This window comes from Rhagoletis zephyria, unplaced genomic scaffold (genome assembly GCF_001687245.7).
Source record: "Rhagoletis zephyria isolate East Lansing unplaced genomic scaffold, Rhagoletis_zephyria_1.1 Rzeph_scaffold_00531, whole genome shotgun sequence".
Lineage (NCBI taxonomy): Eukaryota > Metazoa > Arthropoda > Insecta > Diptera > Tephritidae > Rhagoletis > Rhagoletis zephyria.
In genome coordinates this window covers 219,009-230,040 of record NW_016157615.1, presented here as the reverse complement: position 1 = coordinate 230,040, position 11,032 = coordinate 219,009, and the positions used below count along the sequence as shown (strand labels likewise).

General features: G+C 35.2%; 1 protein-coding gene across 1 annotated transcript in view; it reads right to left on the bottom strand.

The window, feature by feature from the left end:
- Positions 1-991: 991 nt before the first annotated feature.
- Positions 992-11,032, bottom strand: part of LOC108360166 (sodium- and chloride-dependent GABA transporter 1-like) — a 178,149-nt gene continuing 168,108 nt past the window's right edge. Inside the window, exon 4 of the mRNA XM_017612348.1 lies at positions 992-1,209. Within this exon, the coding sequence (XP_017467837.1) occupies positions 1,025-1,209 (185 nt within the window). The 3' untranslated portion in view covers positions 992-1,024. The remainder of the gene's footprint in view (positions 1,210-11,032) is intronic.

Here is an 11,032-nt window from a genome sequence, read left to right as displayed (position 1 = left end):
AAGGAAGGGAGGAGGGCGGGGGACGCGAGGGCGAGGGCAATTGTTAAGTTTAAAAGTTGGTCTTATTGCTCAACGAGAAATGAAATAAAGCAAATTAGTGTTATTTCACATTCAATTGGGAAACAACACAAATTTGCGTTATTGCCGTTTGTGCGCTTAAGTTTTATTTTGTGAAAGAAAATTAAAACTCACAAAACAACTTTTATTTTTTGAGTGAATTTTCATTTCCTGAACAAAAAAATAAAACTCATCACATAACAATTATTTTGTGACCGACAAATAAACCTCAACAGATATTAATTACTTTGTGAATGTAAAATAAAAATTATTAAATAAAGGTTTATAGCTTATCCGCGTAGATCTTTTAACAAGATCAATTTAATATAACACATCATATATTTTGGACGCTGATTATTTAGATTAAATTTTGAATCAAGAAGAGTTATTTTCAGTCCCTGAATATAACATAAACATTTTTTTATCAAGAATAACACGGTGCTACAAAAAAATCACGAAATACACCCGAAACAATATTTAGCGTAAGTTGTAGGTAGGGTCGAGTACAACATCAAAATAGGTTTCTTATATATCCTGAACCCTCCATTTTTAGCTATTTTCAACTATTGGGTTCGCCATTTTCAAGAATTTCTGTTGAAAATAAGCTCAAGCTGTGGCTGGCTCAAAAAATTACGTGACAAAAACGTGCCGAAAACTCACCTCTGCGGTTTTGTGGAAATTAATTTTACGCAGCTTCGCTTACACCGCTATGTATAGCACGTTCGCGGTCGTGATCTACGCGTCGTAAAAAATATATATGTATATACGTAAATATAAAAATATATATATATATATTTCAAAAGGTTTCATAAAATAATCGCGATGTAAGACGAACAATACAACACAAGAATCTTGAAAATCGGCCCAGCCATTCTCGGGTTTTCGCGGGACTAACGCAGCAAGAACTTTTTATATCTATTTATGCATGTACATACATATGTAAGAGATAAGATAGTTGTTGTCGTACTTACTCCCAGAATTCTTTCACTGGATCTGTTAGATCTGAGGCGGAAACATTCGCTGCGGCAAGTTTGCAAATTTTTTTCATCGTTCCGTTAATAGATTTCTCCCAGCAATGTAAATTATTTCGTTCATAGGGATTGACACAGTTCACGGTATTCCAGAAGTTATTGCAAGAACGCCAAGGCACATCTAAAAATCGACTTATTTATTCTTAAGTTCTTTTATATGTTTATTTAGATATTAAATATGATATTTTCCACAGCCTAGTCACACTGTAGTAACGTAAAAACTAAAAGAAAATGTATATATGATGCCATTAAGTAGTGCTCATAAACTGCAGTCTTAGTTTTGTTCCATTACGTCATTTTTTCGAGATATTAGCTTACTAAGTTTTTGATGTTTATTTAGTAAGAAGGTACATCTTTGTCCTATTTACAAGGACTTTCCAGGGCCAAATTATTGCATACAAAATTTCCTAAAGAAATTAACCGCGGTCTCGTGTCTGGATCCCTGCCGAACCCTCTATACAAGAGGAAATCGCGGAAATCCTTCGATACTGCAACCCCACCTTATCGTCGCAGGATCAGCGCTGATCCTGCTATGGTCTCGAGAAAGTGGTCCTCAGAGTCCTCCCGACCGGAGCCAGGGCTGATGATCAGAACCGAAAATTTTAAGCTTTTGCTTTGTTTAGCTAAGGGAGAGCGGGAGACCAGGTTTAGATGTTGTGGTCGAGTTAGAGTAGTAGAGGAGGTAGGGATTACCTTTGCGAGTGGTTATGCATCGAGCTCAATGAACCCGTATGGTGTATAGGTTGCACATCCAGCCAACCACGCACTCCATATGCCTGCTGTGCGAGAGAGAGAGAGAGAGAGAGAGCGAGTGAGATATGCGGGCAGGCTGATGAAGCAGTAGCGCAAGATGTGACCCATTTACCGTGTATCCATTGGAGGAGTCTGCCGTAGGCTGCTGTGCAATGAGCTGGGATTTATTCAGGGATGCATTCATGCAGAGCCCCAGTGTGGCTTGTAAGCCGTAGCTTACTACCATACCAAAAATTACTCCGGGAGTGGAGTGGCAGCGATACCTAAAGCACCGTGTGATAGCCAAGCTGGTTTAGCGTTGACCATAGCTGAAAATGCCAGGGACTTATCAGTTCACTAAGTTCATCGAAGAGATATTTGAGAATTGCATAAAAAACGCATACCCAATTAAGAACGAGCGAATTACTTTTAAACACAAGTGCCTGTGTTTGTTCGCTGCACTTGATTTTGGGCGGGAGTGCAATACAAGTTCGTGTGTGTGTTCTCTACACTTGGTTTATGAGGGAAATGCATAAGTCGCTTAAACATGCTTGAAATTACTTATTTTGCTTCTTCAGGGTTTCCAAGCTTAATTTTAGCGACCATGCATATTTTGCTTATTTTAATTTATAAAGCTAAGTACGGATCCCTTAAGAAAATAGTAGTGTTTCTGAGATTTTGACATCTGATGTTTCATAGCCTTCTTCACGAAATAATGGAACGGGCATATACTTATGATGAAAACATGGATTGCCTTGTGCTCTTTGTTCCCAAAAAAACTTTAGAAAACCGTAGTAGAAAGCGCCGAAAATTTCTTAAGATATCCGTACGGCTTAGTCAAATTTTGCTTAATAGGTACATTTCTCTTGACCATTTCTTGAGCATTTTCTTGAGCAGTTCTTGAGATCTGTGTACCACGCTTAACACTTCAAAAGAGGTTGCTACTGTTAACGATTTACATGGATGCAGTGGAAATATCTACCCTCCTAAATCGATCTTTATTATTTGAGAATATCAAGCAACTCTTGATTGTGCGTTTTAATTTTTCGACAATAATAATTTTTCGATAACTAATGCAATAAACTGAATAAAAAAACAAAACACAAAACTGTTTTTGAGTTTTTTTGTTGTTTACGAGCATATTTGCAGGCAATGTTTTAAATGGTTTCTAAGCGCTTGCAATAGATGTTTTCTTGCTGCCGATGACCACACAACCTCCGGAGGCGTCGGAGGATTGTAGAGGCACAATCGGATGCTGAAAGCACTAGGGGAAGGTCCTCGGCTGGAAAATCCGACTTCAGTCTAGGATGGCTTTACGATAAGTACTAGGATGAGGGCGCACAGCTAGCGCTCATTGAGAGACTCCTGGAAGATGAGGGTCCTACAGATCAATCTATAGCATTCTAAGGCAGAACTAAAGGTTTAAATTTTATCCAATTTCAGCAATGGATATACTGTGACAACCAGGCTGGAAGGTGATGCTGGAGAACTCTGGCGTACATGCCGCATAACGATGCGGTGGAACCACCTCCGGTGCTACTGAGGAACGCTCTAGCCGAAGTCAGGCGCAGGAGGGCTCGTGCCATTATAGGATCCGACGAAAAATCTCGGCACAACATGTGGGAAATTCGGACGCAATCTCTCGAGCTGGGGGAGTGCCCCTACGTTCGTAACTGCAACCAGGAAGGAGGTTCTTGATCGCACCGTGGCTTCCTCTAATTTGGTAACTCGGATCTTGGATTGGAGGGTCTTCAGTGACCACTCTTTTTCCGATCACAGGTACATTGAATTTATACCGCACGAAGCGCGCACTCCTAGCACACCCAGGAATCTGAGCGCTACGAATTGGGAGCTACATTGTAGACATCTTCCCTTGGCTCTTCTCGATTCCCGGAATCATCGCTGTTATCAGAATCTGAGTCACACATGATGTCCACGTGTGTTTTCAATGCTGGATTTACTGCGTCATCTTGAAATTCTTCATGATCACGATCCTCAAACACGTGCTTACTCCACCAACAAATTTCTGGGTGTTGTACTGTTTTTTCAATTAGAATAAGTTAAAATATTTTTGTGTTACAAGCATTTACTACCAGAGCCATATTATGGTAGCGCTCGCCGTGCTCATCTGACTCAGTGGATACTGCTTGCTGAAATGAGCCAGATGATGATGTAAGTAGTGAATTTTTAAGGACATGTACTTTTTGGTACATATTTACCAGGGCAATAGCAAAAGCTGTTAATATCTGACTTGAACGCTTCCATTTTACTTTTTAAATAAAGTTATGTTCTATTTAAAGATTATAAAAAAAATTTTCGAACATAAATTCCCAAAAATCAACGGTAAGTTCTAGCATTTACAGCCGAAGCTGTTTCATTTGACACCTCATTTTCGAAAATCGAACGAATGATGCAGATTTGATGACTTTGACAATAAATCCTTTTGGGTGTTATATATATTGGTTTTTTTTTGGGTTTAACTTATTTCTTTTTCGCTCTGTAACTATTTAATGAACAAACAAAAAAAGTGGTGCACGAGGATCCGTGGCATAGCGCGGGGGGGGCGGGGGGGTGATGTGGGTTTGGGGGGATAGATCCCCTCCTCGTCATTGAACTACAATTATTTACTTTTGAATTAATAACACAATACTATTTTATCCTTCTGATTTAAAACTTTTTTTATTTCAGACGGATGACAAATTATCTTTTAATGAATATATGAGTAGTCCACTTGCAAACAGCGTTATGTGATTTTATAAAAGTAAACCATAAATTAAAAAAAAAACGTCTACGACAACAAGTAACATCCGAACTGTATCTTTTTTTATTACCTGAATATTTGGATAAATAAGAGCCTAATACCATTAAAAAAAATAAAATTGCAGCATGGTAGATTTGCAAATTTTATATTTAAAAATTTAATATTGCAAGTTTTGAAACAGTAACTTTTACATAGCTAGCTTTTTTTAGCTTTTCGCGTTCTCTCCTCTAGGAAGATTGGTTTGCTTCTTTTTTGCGACCTCTTCCACTAGGCACCGAAACTACCACGTTTTCTTGCAGTTTTCTAAGTTCATACGAAGAGGAGACATTTGAAAGTGTATAAGTAAGTATTATAGCGACTTTTGCAAGAGTAATTAACATTTCATGCTATTTTTTTCAGAATATAGAAAAAATTTTTACTCTGCTGTTAGTGGACATCAAACCCACCAAAAACTAAAAATCTAAAAAAAATTTACATAGCGCACTTTGCAAGTGGACTACCCAATTGTTGAATATGCTATCTTATTTGTCCCTTCTTTTTATACAATTAAGGAGCGGCTGAATGGTTTAACGATGTTAGCGCTACATAATGATGTGCCGATTACAACACAAGAAGTAATTGAAAAAATGTGTGTTAAGCAACGAAGATTAAAAATCGCTTTATAAGTAATAAGATTTTGTAGACTTGTACATAAATAAATGTAAATAGATACGCGTAAATATATAAATATGCAAATATGTTCAATGTGTAAAAACTGAAGCGTATACTAACGAAACTTCTACAAAACAAAACTGGACTACACACTAATTAATTAAAATGGTGTAGTAATTTAATTTTTTAAATTTAAATAAAGCATGAATTCCCCAGGGAATAACCGAGTAGACAAAAAATATACACTGAAGAGCAAAACTGGAACAACAGAACGGAAAGTTAAGTTTGTGGTAATGTACTTCTTCAGTTTATTTACTTTATGGTAATTCAAACTTGCATTTCGCCTTACCGATGTTTAACTAAACGTTTGACCATAAACATTTTAAGATTTGCACATGGAAACTCAGAAAAAAATGACCAAATAAAAATGAACTGGATTGTTCCAGTTTTGCACCCTCTTAGTATTTGCTGAATTTTATAATTGAAAGAGGAGTTCTGGCTCATTTCTAGAAATTTTGTAATCAAGGCGCGTGGGATTTTCGCTGTGAGTGCTTTAAGTGCACAACCCAAGCAAAAAGAATTTAAAGTTTTGCAAAACGGTCAGAAAGGCTACGCTATAAAGAAATAAATCATATCGGCCAAATGTCCGTTTTATGGTTATCTAAACAAGCGATAAAAGGGCGGACCTCAGTCTGCAAGATCAAAAGAGCACAAAAAATTGCTTTTTGCTAGGCTAGGCATATTGGAGGGTCTCTGAATACCAAGAAACTTTGATTCAAAATCAAAAATTACTGCTTTTTCACCACAAAGCAAGTGACTCGACATTATGTAAGACTTGGGAACAAGTTATTGCAGCACAAAGATAAAGAGGAGAAAGCCTGCTTTGACATCCAGAAAATTTGTTTGTCAGAAACGCACTTTTACTAAGAAAAAACATTGGATTGGTATTATTTTGAAGCGGGAATTTACAAGTTCTTCATAAACGACCACATTATTCCACCAAAATTTACTATTAGGGCACGGCCCTAAATTTTTTAACTCTGAGAAAAAAAATTAAACGTTTTAAGTCGAAATATTGGTTCAAGTGCTGTGCACCTGCATCAGGGATACGCCTAACGTCCCAAAATATTTAAACTATTAGGCTGGTATGTTTGCATTTAATGATGTAGGGCCATGTTACGCCTTAGGGAGTAGGAACTGTGGTAAAATCGACGGTAAAAAGAAAAGAGACAGCAAATGAGCATTTTAATTTCTGAGGATATTTTTCGCATGCTTTTATCAATTTTAACAGGACAATGATCAGAAATATCCTCCGAAACTGGGGCCAAATAGGTATAAATCCCAAGTTTTTATAATCATGGAGTGACCTGCGTAAAGCCCAGATTCAACAGAAAACTTATGGAATTGTTTGAAAATGCCACTGTTCAATTGCGAAACTTCGTCCAATCGCATGCAAACCCTTGGGCATGGCGTTGAGGAAAACCGGTGCGCGTTCTAAACAGATTTCGTCTAAAACCTGTTTTTGTTGGGTTTGATGTCCACTAACAGCAGAGTAAAAATTTTTTCTATATTCTGAAAAAAATAGCATGAAATGTTAACTACTCTTGCAAAAGTCGCTATAATACTTACTTATACACTTTCAAATGTCTCCTCTTCGTATGAACTTAGAAAACTGCAAGAAAACGTGGTAGTTTCGGTGCCTAGTGCAAGAGGTCGCAAAAAAGAAGCAAACCAATCTTCCTAGAGGAGAGAACGCGAAAAGCTAAAAAAGCTACCTATGTAAAAGTTACTGACCATAAAAGCTAAAATGTTCAAATTGGTTATGGCCAATTTATTAAAAGTCAAGCAAATGGTAAAATTTTCTGCCGCGTGCAAAACTGGAACAATCTAGTTGCTAAGTTGTTTTGCAATTTTCTTCTTTATCTGCTTGTATTAATTATTGTTTTTAAGGCCTTCTGATGAAATAAACATGGGAAATGTGAATTCCGAAACTAGATTACAAAAAAGTCTTCATATATTGCAAGAAAATGCACATTGTGTATTACTGTTCCGGTTTTGCTCCTCAGTGTATAACGGTAGAAATGGCACATACATACATATATGAAAGAATGCCCACAGGCGACGCACTATAGGCAAAACACGAGTTTTTTTTCAAAATCGTAGATTAGAAAAGAAAATAGAAAAGAAATAAGAAAAGAGATAAGGGAATGCAGCATTTAACCCTTTAATGCAGAGTCTGTTATATATGAAACGCTCTTTAACCATTTCAAGGCAGAGGAAAAAGATTCTCAATATGCTTTTAAACGTGCTTTTTCTCATGTTGACGTAGATATTAATTGTAGAAAATTTTTCCATAGTAAAATAAAAATAAAAATAAATAAATAAAAAAATAAAATAAAAATATTAAAAATAAAAATAAATAAAAAATAAAAATAAATAAAAAGTACGTTGAAAAAATATTGAGAACCATTTTGCCTCTGCCTTGAAAGGGTTCAAAAGCGTTTCATATATGACAGACTCTGCATTAAAGGGTTAAATGCTGCACTTTCGTAAAGATATCGACCAGTATAACCATTTTTGTTATATAAATTTTTTTGTGAAAGCTGATAGTTTACGAGTTATTAGAGTTTAAATGTAGCTTTTCTTTTTCCAATCTGGCCACTCGGGTACAGCATCCAATGTCCCAAGAATCGAGTCTTAAGATAAAACAAAGAGAAATCTTTCAGAAACAGTGCTAATGGTGTATTAAATATAGTGTTTTCTAGTGGAATGGGAGCCAAAATCCAAAATTAAAAAAAGTGAAATTTTGAACGGTATTTTGAGGGTTAAGTTATTGTTGTTGTAACTTCTTTATAGTTTTCCTATATTATATGATCATTTATCTTCATTTTCATTCCATTATCTCTTTTCTAAGCGAAGATCTACGATTTTGAAAAACAAACTCGTGTTTTGCCTATAGTGCGACGCCTCTAGCCGTTGTGTATCATAACTTTAAGTTATCGATGCACATTTTTTTTAATCCAAATTTAAAAAATTTGAAATAAAAAGAAAAAAACTGGCCACGTTACACTTATTTATTAGGTAAAAAAAAACACTTTATTAGTTTTTCACTTGATACGTTACACTTAACATTTGCGGTACATTTCATTACGACTTAATAGGAGTTCTAAACCACTTTTTCGCTAACTTGGAACGTATTCTGTTAAACTAATTTATTATGTATAAATCAAGGAAAGCTAACATTTGTATAATCTTCCTTGTTGTATATTTGCCTATATTCCCGCCCTGAAGAGGGTAAGAAAGTTAGAGAAACTTTGGGCATAAGAGAATGAATTTTTCTCGTGCACTTGCACCTGACATATAAACCAAGCCTACGAAAACAATAAAAAGTTTGAAATTTCGATGCATATTTTATGCATTTTTTTAACTATTGTTCAAAGGTTTAAATTTGTACGTTTTTTGTTATATAATATAAAAATAACAAACTTCAAATAAACAAAAGAAGAGTAGCCAACCTGGTCAAAATATCTTTGCGTTAGTTGAGCACAACTGTATGTATGTATGTAGGAGCTCTGCCCAAAATTGCAATCAATGAAAACGAACATACAGCAATACGTCAAAATTCTCGTAAACTAACACCCTTTAAATTGAAATGCGGCGAATTAAAAAATTCAAAATATCGTCTTTCGCGAAGCAAATATTCTTATTAATTTCTTTTTGCAAATGAAAACAGAAAGCGAGATAATGGCTTATTCTATAGTTTTCGGGGTCGCTGATTACGAATCTGTGGCGGGAGATTTTTTTAATTAATCGGATTTCCTTAGATTTCGTTACTCGGGGGTATCGGAGCCACTGATTACGAATCTGAAGTCGTATTGAAAAAATGGTGGACCCAGTACGGCGGCCGAAAAATTCAAATCGATCGGATTCGCATAAAATTTACAGTTGGGGGTTCATAAGGCCGCACATAGGGAGGAATCGACAATATAGGACGACAAAAATGTTTACTCCATATATATTTGACAGATTTCAATGAAATTGGTGTTTAGGGATTTCCATCATCACCATTTCGAATGTTTAACTAAATTTTCAAAATTCACAATGTCGGATCCAATATGGCGGATGATTTCTTAAAAAATGTCTATATTGTTATGAAGCTTGGTGTCCAGAGATTTTCGTCGTCACTGATTTCGAAATTGATATTCAATTTTCATAAATCAAAATGGCGGATCCAATATGGCTGACGATTTTTCCAAAAACGTATAAATTTTTATGAAGCTTGGTATTTACACCATATGTATTTGACAGATTTCAATGAAATTTGGTAATTAGGGATTTTCGTCGTCACTAAATTCGAATATTAAATTAAATTTCCAAAATTCACAATGGCGGATCCAATATGGCTGACGATTTTTCCAAAAACGTATAAATTTTTATGAAGCTTGGTATTTACACCATATGTATTTGACAGATTTCAATGAAATTTGGTAATTAGGGATTTTCGTCGTCACTAAATTCGAATATTAAATTAAATTTCCAAAATTCACAATGGCGGATCCAATATGGCGGATGATTTCTTAAAAAATTTCTATATTGTTATGAAGCTTGGTATCCAGATATTTTCGTTGTCACTGATTTCGAAATTGATATTATATTTTCAAAAATTCAAAATGGCGGATCCAATATGGCGGATGATTTCTTAAAAAATTTCTATATTGTTATGAAGCTTGGTATCCAGATATTTTCGTTGTCACTGATTTCGAAATTGATATTATATTTTCAAAAATTCAAAATGGCGGATCAAATATGGCGTCCCGAACAATAGGCGTTTTACTTTTAACGCAATGCATTACCTTTATCTAGGGCTGCCAGACGTCCCGGTTTTCCCGGACATGTCCCGGTTTTCCCAACCTTAAAATGTCCCGGGGTTTCGTTTAAGTGTCCCGGTTTTCGATTTGATTGCACAAATTTTGCATAAAAATGACTACACTGAGAGAAAAAACGCGTTTTAATATTAAGAAAAATTTTATGAATTTACTGGGGGAAATAACGCATAGTAAACATGAATATTTTTTATTTGATTATCGTTTTGAAATGTTCGTACTTAAAAACAATACTTTCATATCACGCAAACGTGGCTGTAGCTGAGTGCAGGAAGATGCTTGCCACAATTTGCTAATTTCCAGAGCATCAGGGTTCAAATCCCATTACAGACAGCATGAAATTTAAATGTATTTTTTTTAACTTAATTATGAAAAAGCATCCGTTAAGTGCAAAGCGCTTCATTTTAATATTGGCGTATTTCAATTGAATATTTCTATACTAAATACTAAAATTTGTATACTTAAATTATTACGAGTTGGGTTGGTGCTCTTTCATATGCGATTTTTTTTTTAAATGTAGCACGTTTTGCATAAGCAATAGTTGATGATTAATATAAGTATGTACCTAAATACGTTAAAATGACATGCACAGAGTTTTACAATTATAGCAAAAGCCAGAAGTTTTGAAACAAGCTCACAGCAACGAAACAAATGACTGATATTTTAATGTTACCTTGTATTTATTTTTTTTTTTTTCGTGAAACCTAGATTACTTATAAGTACCGTGCCGTACAGAATTATTGGCTAGGAGACTCTTTCATCTGATCACAATTTCTAATCAGATCTTTTAGAAAAATGTTTAAAATGTAGCTTTTGAGCCAATTAGTAAAGTGCAAGTCTGAAGTTACCAGAAAATTTCGTTGATTTTTTGCAATTATTTATTTTTTGCTGACAGTGTCTTCCACATACAAAAAAAT